The following is a 14,903-nucleotide window of genomic DNA, read 5'->3' as shown; positions in this document are numbered from 1 at the left end:
GGGATAGGATTTATTATCCTCTTTCAATTGACTCTTTCCCCGCATGGTTCTCCTCCATAGACTTAGTACACTTTGGGGATTGACAATAATTTCCAAACACTTTCCCAAAATGTGTTTACGAGATATTTTCAATTGATTCCTTTAAAAAAATGCAAAAGCTCTCTAGTATGCGGGGAGTTGATCCTGGAGGGCAACTAGGGTAGTTGGCAGTTGACCCCGCCTCCTATGAAAATCAATGAGTGCAAATATATCTTTTTGCCCACAATAATTCTCGAGGTCCGGAAAAAAAAATGATAGAAAATTGTCCAAATATTAATTTCACCCATAGTGTGCACCAGTAGATCTTTGGAATTTCAACTCCGAAAATGCAAAAACTACCTTGCGTGGCACTCCCTCCCACATCATCCATCGTCAGGTCCCCTTTCATACGCATACAGTATACATTTGAGATTGACATATTTCTAAAATCATCATCAAAAAGCAATACGATATTTTTTCATTTCAATTTTAACATGCAAAGGCTCCCTGGCACGGGAGGGGTTACAACATTAGTCCTCCTAGCTTCCACATCCACTCCCATAGCCGTCCCTCCGGTGCCAGGTAAAAATGGCAGAGGTAAAAATGGCAGAGGTAAAAATGGCAGAGGTAAAAATGGCAGGGGTAAAAATGGCAGAGGTAAAAATGGCAGAGGTAAAAATGGCAGGGGTAAAAATGGCAGAGGTAAAAATGGCAGAGGTAAAAATGGCAGAGGTAAAAATGGCAGAGGTAAAAATGTCAGAGGTAAAATGTTAGAAGTAATGAGAGCGATTTCGTCGGAGATAAACGTATGAAGAGGTTTTGAATGATACTTAGCCAGAGCAAACTGTATTCATCGAATTATCAAATCCAAACTGCAGATTTAAAGAATGTTTATTGAATTATCTTTTAAAAAGATTAGAGCACTCTCATTATTCTGAGTTTGATACAGCATGACATTCTGATGATACATCAGAAGCAGGTACACAGTGAATTGTCTTATGACTTCTGATAGTGAACAGTTTTTAATGGTTGCTCAGCAATGTGAACGCAGGAGGGAATACAGATCATTCTTATTGATACACAGAAAATGGGGAAAAGTGAATATGATATCACTGGCAAATTACGTCCCGTAAAACCATACTGTTGGAAAGACATGCATTTTTCTTCTCTTTTTTAATGCGGGGCGTGGACTTTTTCTTGTCTGTATGTTTGAAGATCACCTATTGGAAAGCAATATATCGTGAAGTACCTGGTTTAGCAAATATTTAATCACAAATGATATAACTTATGAGCCCAGCTATTAGTAAAATTGCATTTACATTGAACATCTTTAATCAAAAAAATAATGATGGGCAGTAAGGGGCACGACATATTTCAATTTGTCTTAACGGATAACGTACTATTATGTTTCTTTGGAAATATAGATATTTCTCCTTTAATCATGCTATTAATGAACATCTTTAATTATCATCACAATGAAGGATTAAAAATCTAGGGCAGCTAGTGTTACTTTATCGGATTGTATACCATGTTGTTATCATGTTGTTCTCGGGGTGAAACCCGGAAACTGTGCTGTCATAAAGTTTCATGAATAATGAATATAAGTTTATTTTGCACCAAGATATATTCATAAGCATTATGCCCCTTCAGCATGGTGTTGTGGAGTTTGCCTGTTATATCAAAGAGGTTCTCTCGCCTTCTTGATGATTATAGTTTACCTCCTGATGGTTACATGCCATCATCATAATGCATGGTGAATATCAGAATTGTATAAAATCCGCTAGGTTTGTTACATGCTAAATAATTCTGGACTTAGAAATTACTTATATCTGGCTTACGTTACAGTCAACGGGTTTTCCTACGAAAACATTCAGGTTACGTAGGAGCCTATTTATCTCACAAGGCCTGATCACGACATAATGTAGAAGTAAAATTACAAAACGCAAAAAAAACAAACTACAGCAGATGCATCGGCAGACATAAGTAAGCTCTTGCAAAATATTTTATTACATTGTTCAAGTATCACATGGCGCAAAAACAAATATCTCGAAATTTAATGAACACTTTGTGGTCACTTTACAAACTTATGCCTGTTAAGACTGGAGACGAACTTTAGCAATAGACTGTTCAGTGAGAGTGAAAACCGATAGTTTGCCATGGGATTTCTTTCAATCATTGTTGAACGAATCCGCAGGCGAAAAAATGTAAATGTTTGATGCCTTTCAAACTTAGCTGTTGCCCCAAAGCATGGGCGTAAATCCAGGAACACATCAGAATCAGGTCAATAGCACCATGAGACCCAGAGATATTCGCAATTGTAGATTTCAAATGGCGACCATTTTGAAATCCAATATGGCGGACATAAAGAGAGAATTCCAAGTGGCCCAATATCTGAAAATGTTTGCAATATGTTAATGTACATTTGTGCCAAATTTGGTGCTTGTATCACAAAATGCACGATAGGTTTCCTATTAAAGCTGCCCCATTAAGAGTATCTAGTGATACCCCTTTATATATAAAACATTTTCGTGTAATTAATGATTTGTTTAACCCCGACTTTTGGGGGATTGGGACATCAAGCGCGGAGAAATGAGACAACCTAGAGAGAAATTGGATAACCATCATGACCAAAGTAGGATTTACATGTCGCGGGGAGAAATGTAACACTGCCCTATCAAATGGCATGAATGGCTCCCAGTGGTAACAGAAACAGTAAAAGATCCCTGCCAATTTGTCATACCTGCATGTCTGTTATCAAGCAATTTTATTTTCAGAAGTTTGCACACTTATTAAAATGCCTATTAACATAGTATAGGACCTACCAGATCTATAGTAAGTTTGATATTTTACTGACTATACCTGTACAGCTGTATAGTGGTTATAATAATACATGTCCATTTTCAAGTGTACCGAGGCTCATCTTTTTACTGATATATAATTGGATTGTTGACTGGCCAAGCATTTTTCAATTAGTTACTTGAGTGTCCCATATTTCTCCCCGTGTCCCATTTCTCCCCGGTCTCCCCCGTGCTTTATTTCAGAAGGCACGAAAAGCGCGTAGTGCGACAAAGGTGTCAGAAACATGAAGAAAAAAAAATATGTCACTTTTACCTCGTCCTCTTGCATTTCAACAACTAAATTTTTATCAATGGCAATTTCATCTCTAGCATTTTGGCCACTGACATTTCGACCACTGACAACTTTAACTCTGACATTTTTACCACTGACATAATTATTTACCTCTGCCATTTTTACCCCTGCCATTTTTACCTCTGCCTTTCTTACCTCTGCCATTTTTACCTCTGCCATTTTTACCTCTGCCATTTTTACCTCTGCCATTTTTACCCCTGCCATTTTTACCTCTGCCATTTTTGCCTTTGCCATTTTTACCTCTGCCATTTTTACCCCTGCCATTTTTACCTCTGCCATTTTTACCCCTGCCATTTTTACCTCTGCCATTTTTACCCCTGCCATTTTTACCTCTGCCATTTTTGCCTCTGCCATTTTTACCTCTGCCATTTTTACCCCTGCCATTTTTACCTCTGCCATTTTTACCCCTGCCATTTTTACACCGAACCGTCCCTCCGGCCATGCGTCAAAAGCTAGCATGGCTGCGCTTTTGGAGTGACAATTTTCCAAACATTCCTCCAAAAGTGTGCATCACATCGTTGAACTGCAATCATAATAATGCTGAAGTTCTATCATGTGTGAAGAGGATACCTCCTCCCACATCCTTCCCCGCTTGGTCTCCCTCCATAGATGACAGACTTACTACACTTCTCTGATACAAATTTCCGGATATTCCACCAAAATTGTGCGCCAAATCGTGAATTTCAATTCTAAGAATGCAAAAGCTCCCTCGATGGGACGATCTGGGGGCGCACTTTTGGTGGAATATGTTGTCAAACAAAAAAGTAAGAAAAGTGAATATTGAGAAAGATGTGAATGACTGAATCGTGGCATCAGTCAACTCCGCGTGAACATCTTGCACTGTGGACATACAATTCTCATAATATAGGATAATGAGTTGTAATGTGATTAGCAAACATTAAAAAAAAAAATAATAATTTTGTAATCGTTGCGTCATTTTTCTCATCAACTTGTCGAATCATTTGAAAATCTAATAATTGAGTCTGGAGAAAAAAGGAGGGGCAAGTCCCCCAATGGCCATGGACGGAAGTATAATAAGATTACAATTATATAATATGGAATGTTTAGGTTTCAAGAAGTATATAGGGCCTACATAGTATTAAAGAGATGGTACTATATAGTATTGGTGGAGATGAGGATTGGGCTTTTAACTTTTTGCGAGATACCATTCAATTCAATTTTCAATTCATTCAATTCAATTCATTTATTTTTCATTCTTCTTTTTTTTTTCAACAAAACATAACGCATAATATATTTGGAATTACATCATAAACATAAACATTCGACTTTGTAAAAGATAAATGATACAAATAAACAAAAGAATGCATACTGGCAAAAAAGTACAAAGTTATGCTTCAGTTGAGGGGGAAAAAAGAACTGAGAGGTCCACTGAAAAGCGAGCTTGTATGTTGTGAACCACTCAAAAAATGAACAAACTTATGAATTACTTATTTACAAATACTTATCACAGTTATAATTTACGACAGAAAGGAACAAGACAGGAGAAATACAAAAGACATGACACGACTTGACAAAAAAGACGGAAAGAAAAATGGGGAGAGAGAAAGGAAAAGAAAAAAAAAGAGAAAGAGAATAAGAGAATGCCTACACGCTGAACTAGGGAAATGGAACAGGGGGTGATTGAGAATGTGCTTCAGAGGGCTGGTACTGCACGCAGCTGTGCAGGGATTTAATGGCTATTGCATAATAATCCATGTAATCCATTACGTAATAATGAAGTCAGTAAACGAAAGATTGGTGGATGGATGATGAACCCTGAGGTTGATGAGATCTAACTAATGACGAAATATATCAAAGAGGATTTAACAGAAATGATTTCAACTTGCGCTTGAAAGAATGCAAAGAAGGGGAATTTTTTATTTCACAGCTTAATGAATTCCAAAATCTAGGACCGGTGTATATAAATGTACTCTGAGCTAATAAAGTTCTCAGGAGGGGCAAATGAAACTCATTAGATTGTCTAGTCGGATAATTATGAAAAAACTGATTCCGTGGAAACATTGAATTGAAAATACTGGGAAGTGCATTTGCATTGTAATTAAACATGAACTGACCAAGCTGAAAAAAATACAAATCTTTAATTGTCAAAATCTTATATTTAGTAAACAATGGCTCTGAATGGGAACGTGGCGGGACGCCGCATATGATACGAAGTACCCTTTTTTGCAGTACTAGTAATTTATCTAATAAAGTTTGATGGGCACTACCCCATGCTAGGAGTCCGTAATTAAGATACGGTAAAATCAGAGAAAAATACAAGGTCAACAAAGAGGACATTGGAATATGAGACTTGAGTCTATTTATGATACCAATATTACGTGAAATGATTGTACTAATGTTAATAATGTGCGGTCTCCATGAAAGTTTATCATCCACTGTGATACCAAGGAATTTTATATGAGATACACGTTCTAACAGAGTGTCATCAAAAATGATATTTGTGCGCAAAGCTTCTACAGAATTGCTAAAAAGCATATACTTAGTTTTCTTGAGATTAAGTGATAATTTATTAGCTCTTATCCACTGAGTAACTTTTTTCAGTTCAGAATTAACAATGCTTACGAGAGTATCTGGATTTCGGTGAGAAAAGAAAACATTGGAATCATCAGCAAAAAGTATAAATGAGAGTATATCAGATGATCTACAAAAGTCATTAATATAAATGATAAAAAGTAATGGTCCTAATAAGCTACCCTGTGGGACGCCACATTTAATAAATTCTAGATTTGAGTCATTCTCGTTCAGAGATACATATTGTTTTCGATTTTGTAGGTAACTCCTGAACCACTCCAAGGCCTTCCCCCGTATTCCATAATGAGACAATTTATATAATAAAATGTCATGATTTATCGTATCAAAGGCCTTGGAGAAGTCCAGGAAGATACCAATAAGATGAGAATGATTATCAATAGTATGCGCGGCGTGGTCAATAAACTTCAAAAGGGCATGAATGGTACTGTGTTTCTGACGAAACCCAAATTGAGAATTTGTAAAAACATTATGAATATTAAGAAAATTAATTGTTCTTACAAACACCAATTTTTCCAAAATTTTAGATAAGGATGAAAGTAAAGAAATGGGTCTATAATTACTTACATCAAATTCATCTCCTTTTTTAAATAAAGGAAAAACCTTAGCTATTTTCATAATTTCAGGAAAAACACCATTTAGTATAGATTTATTGAAAATATATGAAAGTGGGTCAGCAATTGATGATATAATTCCCTTTAAAATAAAATTACTTATATCATCATAACCGGCACTTCGTTTATTATTCATTGCAGTAACAATATCTATTATTTCATATTTGGTAGTTGGAACAAAAAAAATTGAACTAGAATTAGGTTGACCTAAGAATGTAGAAAAATGCATATTTGACTGTGGTACTTTTTCTGCCAGATTTTCCCCAATCATTGAAAAATAAGAGTTAAAAATATTAACTATATCATTAGGATCTTCAACAATTTTATTATCATGTTTTAACTTTGTAATATTTAATTTCTTTTTTGATATATTCATAGCCTGCTTCAATATCTTCCATGTATTCTTTATATCATGTTTATATTTCTCTAACTGAATCGTATAATAATTCCTCTTTTCCAACCGTATAATCTTCGTTAAGATATTTTTATACGAAGTGTATTTATTTTTTGACTTCTCTGTTTTTTTCATTTTGAATTTATAATATAACCTATTTTTCCTATTTATTGAACGAAGAACGGATTTTGAAATCCATGGAAGTTTAGGAGACGTTTTATAATTAACTAACTTATCTTTTATTTTAGGAATATATTCATCTAAATATTTATTCATAATCCCTGAAAAATTTTCAAATGATGCATTTACGTCATCATTATCATAAACACTAGACCAGTCAGCCCTATCTAAGCAAGCACCAAGGCTAGCCAAATTTTCCGGTGAAGCTCTACGTCTAAATGAAGAAAATTGAAACTTATTAACCAAATGTTTAAGATCAAAACATGTTATAATAGGGAAATGATCAGTTATATCAGATAAAATTATAGCAGAATTTAAAATCTGCACAGAATTAGAAAAAATATTATCAAGGAGGGTTGCGGAGTGATTTGTAACACGAGTTGGCTTCGAAATTAGTGGCAAGAAAGAGGCTGACAAAAACATTTCAAGAAATTCTTGAGATGTGATATCATCATTCCTAATCAAATCAATATTAAAATCACCCATTATGAAAATGCTTTTATTGATAAACAAAGGACTTTTTAATAAATTTGTCATACAATTCAAAAAATCCTTGGAACTAGAACTGGGGGTCTATAAACAATACCAATTATAATATTCTTACTTTGCGGAATACAAATTTCCACAAACAAAGTCTCTACAATTTCATTCATTACATTTAATTCATCACAAACACTAAATTCAAATTTTTCAGATAAATAAAAAGCGACTCCACCACCCGTCCTGTTTACTCTGTTATTAACAATAAACTCATAACCATTTAATGCATACGGCAAATTAACGTCAAATGATAACCATGTTTCAGTTAAACCTATTACTGAAATTTGTTGTTTATTTTGATTATCTAATAATATCTGCAACTCATCAAAATGTTTATTAATACTCCTTATATTTAAATGTAACATAGAAAATATGCTTTGTGAAAAACTTTTTGTATAATCTTTAAACTGATCAACAGTTACATATTTAGAAGGAATTTGAGGGGAGTCATATTCAAAATCGAAATCATTATATATATCTTTTGAAGATGAGTTTACATTATTAACAATAAGATCGTCAAAAAAAGCAGACGATTGTGACTTATTCCGACTTAATTCCGAAGGGGAACATCTAAACAGATCAAAGAGTTCATCATCATCTAGGGAATCAAAAGGTACATTAAGTCGATTAGCCATAAAAAGAGGCATAACGTATATGAAGGCATGTCAACTGACGAGTTAGCAAAGGAATGAACATTTTTGGCACAAAAGATGCACGGACAATTCCGGGTTCACGGATAGTACAGCGAGTAGGCAAATTCACGAAAACATAGACTTTAGGCAACATAATCAAAGAACATAGAATACATAAACAACACAGGAAGAAAGCGTACACACAAATAGTCAAAGCCTGTAAAAGAACTTTGACAGAATCATTGCAAAGCATATAAACGGACATGGAGATAAAGATAGCTCCCGAATTTGGAAAGATCATTCGTTATTTATAGGAAATAAGTATTGACTTATAGGATGAAAATATAGAAAATGGATGATAAATGCGTGTAAAAATAAAAATAAAAATAAAAATAAAACCCCTTTCATTTCTTGGATCATTATGTAGTATCATAATATTATCAAGGCCCGGAAGTCTCACATTCATTTTACATTATACACAAGGGGCATAACTAATCAGGCTAAAATAATATGCTGACATTACAAATGTCGGACAACTGCTGAAGTGAGTGAGCAATATAATAATACTGACAGCCCTCGCAGGGGCAGACGGGGCAATAGCTGTATGTGAACTAGATGCCATGCTTACAAAGGTGACAAGGAAATAGGAAGAAAAAAAAAACCCCACTTCATTCCAAAGTCCTAGGGAAAGCGTCATTTATTATTTGGATGCACGAATACACCGGGCTAATGTTCGAAAAAAAGATGTACTGTGTATCCCACCTTCGCTCCCGATTCAACCCTCCTGGAGTTCATCACTCCACTTATGAAATGATACAGAGCATACCATTCTAAGAGGAATTCAAAGTTTATTAGATGGAAATCGGTTTTGGAATGGCTGAGACATCCAAAAACAAAGTAAAACAAAGCAATCCTAATAAAAAGTGGGTCCCACCTTTTATTATACGATTTCTCTGTTTTGGATATCTCAGCCATATCAAAACCAATTTTTATCAAATAAACGTTGAATCCCTCTTGGACTTAAATGTTTTCTCATATTTCATAAAAGGTTTCTCATTATCTCACACACACAAAAAAATTAGAAACCTGGGAGGCATTTCTTGAAGCATTTTGTCCGACAAACTTGTCAGACAAAATTGCTCTCAGCCATTCAGATGCAAGGATATCATCAGCTTATAACAGTTTGTCAGAAAAATATCCGATCTAAACGCTTCATGAAATGCCCCCCTGAAGTTAGGTCTCAACCAAAACTATACGATCCCTTTAAACAATGATATGACTTACAGCCACTATATGGTGATATATTGCTTTATGGCCGCTATTATCAATGAAAGTGGGCTATTTACGTTCAAACAGTGAATTAGAAAATCAGCAAAGTTGTGAATTCTTGAAATGGATACAACATCCATCGTATGTCAATCAAGTACATAGTGTATATATAAGGTCCTACTGTGTCAAATATTGTCTTGACCATTTTAGGTCATAATCTTGTTTATGTATATTCCAAAAATCACATAGATTTATCATATATTAACATATAAAAGAGAGCTATATGCGTATATGAAGCTATAACTTGCATCTTTTATAATAATCGTCACTATAAACTTATACACGCTAGCGTGTGGCACATCCTATATAAAAGGGAAACTACCAACAAAACATTTTGACACCATCAGTGGTGCTTATATATCGAAGTGATCTATTATGTCCTGCTCAAGCTCACTCAGACATATTTAATTGAAACACTAGGTTCAGTGTAATTGTGAAAATTATGCGTCATTAGTTTGTTCATTATCTTCGTCTTCCAGAATCAACTCTTCCCTACCACCCCCCCCCCCCCCCCCCCCACCATCACTTTGTTACTGATTTGTCATCGGTATAGCTATTCAATAGCTGCGTTTTGAGTTTTGGGGAAAATTGTGGACATTTTCAAACTTTCAATTTTCTGTAGGCGTTGATCTTCAAAAGAGGAAGTTTTAATTGCCCATAAAACACAAAAACTAAACAAAAGAGACAGTTTTAGTTCCTTACCAAAATTAAGAATAGGACAAGTAATATACTCGCAAACAAGCATGATTAAAAAAATGAACATAAAACAATTGTTGCAGTTCAGAACGCAGTTTCAAGGTCATTATATAACCCCTGGTCGACGCTAAATAACATAATTTTCACTGTCTCCTTTTTACCGTAAAATGATGAATTTCTCCTCAGCTGTCATATTCTGTATTCAGAGGTTAGTTTACAGGACAGAAATTTAACGCGAACCCGGTGAAATGAATTCTTTTTCACCCCTCGAAATATCCAAGGAGCTTCGATTAACCCCTTCCCTGGCCTACTTCTGCAACTTGACCAATTAGAGAAACTGTACAATACGCTCTTTCGGTCAGTCGTGGACCAATGAACGACGCCGTATATCGCTCAGCATTACATAGACAGAGGAAAATGTCGACCTCAAGAATCTTGGAAGGAATTGGGAGATTTATCCGCTAGTGTTGGACATGAAATATCCCTTTCTTTCATCGGTAAATGAAGAATTGGTCAACGATGACGACAGTTCATTTTGTCGTCCATCCGTTACCGGGTACAGAGGATCAATTGAATGATAGGTAAGGACTAAAAATGATTTTGAACGTGATCCAACACTCCGACTACGTTGCGGTGCAATGACCCTGTAATAGATCCTACTTGCTTTATCCTTAGCAGCATCATGCGTAGTCCCATTCGTTGTGATTTGTGTTCGCATCGTGTTGTCGGTTGAAAAGTTCTGAAGCATGATCCTGCAGTCCAGACAGTGGACTCTACAGAACCTATTATCAAGTGTGGTATCGTACAAATACACAAGAAGGCATGATTTGTCGAGATACGTTGTCCAGCTCCACGTCTGATTAGTTTTTACTTTGAAACCTTAGACTCGAAAGTTGTCTGAGCTAGTGACTAGTGTAGTGATGATGATGCAACTGCAGTGTTGCAGCTGAACTTGTGAGATTGGCTTGGGAAATTGTGCATGCATGTTTTAATGTGAGTGAGAGGTTACTAAGATATGAGTGAGGTCTTTTAAATATCATTGACATTGGTGAGATCTGTCCGTACTATTATTCCTGTGCGTGACACGGCTCTCTGAAATCGAGACTCTACGACAAGAAGAGAAGGATAGTCTGCAAAAAAAAAGAAAAAAAAAAGGTGTATTGTCGGCTGTAAGTTTCTTGTTTATCAGCAGAGATGAGCTTGAGCCAGTCGAGTGTTAACGGAATTCATAGAATTGATGATGAGAAAGCAGCCTGCGACAGTGTGAGAATTCTGCCACGCCACCCTGCCACAAACAAGTCTCCAAGTCCTGGGAATCCAGCCATGCCCAGGCCACGGCAAGAGTCATGCAGCACAGGAGAGAGAGAGAGATGTCCAAATCATTTAATTATTGACAAAGCATGATTAGACTCTAGATAAAAGTTGGGGCTCGACATTAGTGCCGGCCCATGGCCACTGAAAATTTGATGTTGGGCCACCAAATTTCCGAAAAGTTTATGTTTTGCTCGCTCAATCTGGCAGTAAAAATTAAAAATGAATTTTTGTATTTCCTTTTTCTTTGGGCCACCAATATTTCGAATTCCAATGTTTTAGTGGTCCAAAGGTGCTACCAGAAAGAACAAAATAAAAAATAGTGTCAAGCCCTGTATAGTGATTAATTATGATGTGTTACATGTGTCTCATTCGTACTGTAATTAGATATTGCCAGAATTTGAAGGAACAAAAATAAGAAAGAAGGATATTTCCAATATATTTTGCTACATGTATCTTCTCTGGTGATCCAAAAGTAGTGTTACTCAAAAGTAAATGTGAGATGAACAATCTGTAGCCCCTTTGCCGAAAATGTTATGTGATGCAATATTGCATCAAGGTTGTGAAGAGAAGAGAGCGAGTTAAACTGCCCATTCAAAGATATTAAACATGAATAATATTTCATGAAATTGCAAGTAGAGTTTAAAGGGATCGGTGGTTTTGGTTGAGACCTAATTTCAGGTTTCTAACATTTTTTGGTGAGATAATGAGAAACCTCTTATGAAATATGAAAGAGCATGTAATTCCATGAGGAGTTCAACGTTTATTTGATGAAAATTGGTTTTGAAATGGCTGAGATATCCAAAACAGAGCGATTCTAATAAGTGTGGGACCCACACTTTTTATTGTGATCGCTTTGTTTTACTTTATTTTTGGATGTTTCAGTCATTCCAAACCCAATTTTCATCAAATAAACTTTGAATTCCTCTTAAAATGGTATGCTCTGTATTATTTGTGTGTTTCCTTGGTATCTCGCAAAAAGTTAAAAGTCCAATTCTCATCTCCACCAATACTGTACCATCCCTTTAAGGGTAGGCCCAAGCCTGGTGTTTTTGTTTTTGTTTTGTTTTTTGTTTTTTGAATGGTGGCCGCAGATTGTGCAGAATGATAGTTTGGAGGCTATCTTGTGGCCTTTTAGGAGAGAATAGAAAACTGAAGCCATTGTCTGTTTATAGTGTATTGGAGAGTGCACTCAAATTAATTTACTCTGGCACATGTTGTATACCTGACTTTTGGCTCATGATGATACTAAAATTGCATGTATGGCAATGCTGCACACTGGCACTATTCTGACGGTCCAAGACCAGTAAAAATCACTGTCAGACCAGTAAAAAGGACTGTCGGACCAGCAACTTTTTCAAGAATGGACCAGTAAAAAACTGAAAAAGTGGGTACTTCCTGATCTGACAGGCATGTCGGACCAGAAGAAAAAAAATGGGTTAGTGTGTAGCTCTGCATATGATATACCAGTCACTAATGATGCAGGCTTGACATCCCCACAGGTAGATACAACTAAGAGTGTTGCATAATGTTGATGTACAAGTGTAGACCCAGCAGAATCTACAGTACATTGTACAATACATCATGCACCAGTGCTTATTTACTAGTATATGATGACAATACATGTACAAAGAGTTGCAAGTAACTTGACTTACACATGAACATACAAGTAATTAGTAAAAGTATGTATGAGCCTGATGTTACTGGACATTTGTATGAATAGTGTGGTTTGGGTTGTTCGTAATTCACACTGATCTGTTTTGATCCCTTGATCCCAACAGTTGGTGTCATCTATTTGGGGTGTACACTGTACAATGTACATGTACATGTACTTTGGTTGTAGAAACACTGCATTTACAATGTGTGAGGTGCTACATAAGCACTTGCCCAATTGCAGAAATGAACAAATAAGAAAAGTTAAGGGCAAGCAAAACATTTTGAAACCTCCCTTTTTTTAAACTCTTTCCCCCCTACAAGCCCCCAAAGTCAACCACACAGGAGCCCAAGGAAAATGACTGCTTAGTGATGCAATGCGCTTTAATTTCATGTCAGCAACTTCCCAACACTTACTGTACATGAAGAAGCTCCAATGCAATGCAACATCACCACTTGATCGAACCAAGTTTGTTACTCCAATGTTTTTTTTTTAAGTATACCAGAGACTCCAACTCTCCCGTTTTCGACGGGAGATCTCCCGCCGAAAGCCCATTTTTGCGCAATCTCCCGTTCTCCCGTTTGAGATTTGATTTCTCCCGCCCTGGCTCTGTGTCTCCCGGTGGAAAGGATTTCTTACTTATTTCTATCGTATGTTGAAAAAATAAGCCTTAGATAGCACCAGAGAACATCTAGAATCCTAGGAACTTCGCGCTTCGCACACATCAACTTGGAGTCTCCCGTTTGCTAGGGGTTTCAGGCGGGAGAATCTCCAGATCAGAAGGTGCTTGGGGTTGGAGTCTCTGGTATACTAGTATATGCATATCGGCCTGTGCTGTTCATTCAAATGATTGTGTTTTATTAAGCCCTTGACTTAGAAGTGATTTTCTTTATCACTTTCTTATTTTGTGGCAAGTTAAATTCATGCTTGGGTAAGTGTTCTGCAACAGTTTGAAAATTTGCATTTGAAAATATGGATTCTAACACTAACACAATTTGTCAAACTCACCAGAGAGATTGTAAGTGATGATGAACTGTTGCAGAGACTCAGAATTGAGTCATGTGCACCACAGTGGCAGTTACGATGGATCCTATGCATTCATGTGAACTGTGAATGAATTGAATAAAGTAGGATAGAGAACATTCATTATACCACATGTGCAAGACATAATTTATGTCTTGACTGGATAAATGACTAAACACACAAACCGATTATGAGGTATTTTGGAAAGTACATGTACTGTACAAAATGTATAACATTGATATTGACATCCTGTACTTTTGTATGTGCTGTGAATCTCTCCAAGGAAGAAAGCTTTATTGTTGTTTTTCTTATGTATGTTAGTCTTTTTCTTCTCTCTCTCTCTCTCTCTTGCAGATTAAGAGAATTGTCAGAGAAGCTGTACAAACAACCAGCACCATGGTAAGTTACTGCTCTGTGTCTTGTTGTGACAGTTATTCCAAGCACATGTACACTGTAGTCTGTTGTTTGCTTGTACATGTAGGCCAACCAGTCAAACAAATTGACAAGTATTTGTTTCTGCCATTATTGCTGTTGTTGTTATTATGATGTTATTATCACTATACATGTAGTTGAAATTACAGCTGTATGTTGTTTATGTTATGGTTGTTGAAGATTGTTATTACCATTATGACTAGAATCATGATGATGATAGTGATTAAATAGTAATGTTATAGTGATGATGATATTATTGCTTTTATTTTTTTAAATTAAATTATATTTTTAACATTGTGTCATTCAGTCATTGTGTACAAAATATGAATTTTCAGTTACTTACACAAACACATTCACATGGATGGAATGTTGCTGTCTGG

At 36.0% G+C, this 14,903-nt stretch overlaps 1 protein-coding gene across 1 annotated transcript in view; it reads left to right on the top strand.

Annotated features, from left to right (window-relative positions):
• The first annotated feature begins 10,522 nt into the window (after positions 1–10,522).
• Positions 10,523–14,903, top strand: part of LOC139711153 (E3 ubiquitin-protein ligase UBR5-like) — a 71,883-nt gene continuing 67,502 nt past the window's right edge. Inside the window, exons 1-2 of the mRNA XM_071623071.1 lie at positions 10,523–10,684; positions 14,446–14,490. Coding sequence (XP_071479172.1) covers positions 10,605–10,684; positions 14,446–14,490 — 125 coding nt within the window. The 5' untranslated portion in view covers positions 10,523–10,604. The remainder of the gene's footprint in view (positions 10,685–14,445; positions 14,491–14,903) is intronic.

The sequence above is a fragment of the Diadema antillarum genome, unplaced genomic scaffold (genome assembly GCF_040938485.1).
Source record: "Diadema antillarum isolate AM-2024a unplaced genomic scaffold, OU_Dant_1.0 seq00001619_RagTag, whole genome shotgun sequence".
Lineage (NCBI taxonomy): Eukaryota > Metazoa > Echinodermata > Echinoidea > Diadematoida > Diadematidae > Diadema > Diadema antillarum.
Note: the sequence above shows the minus strand (reverse complement) of the source record. Positions and strands in the feature narration are given on the sequence as shown.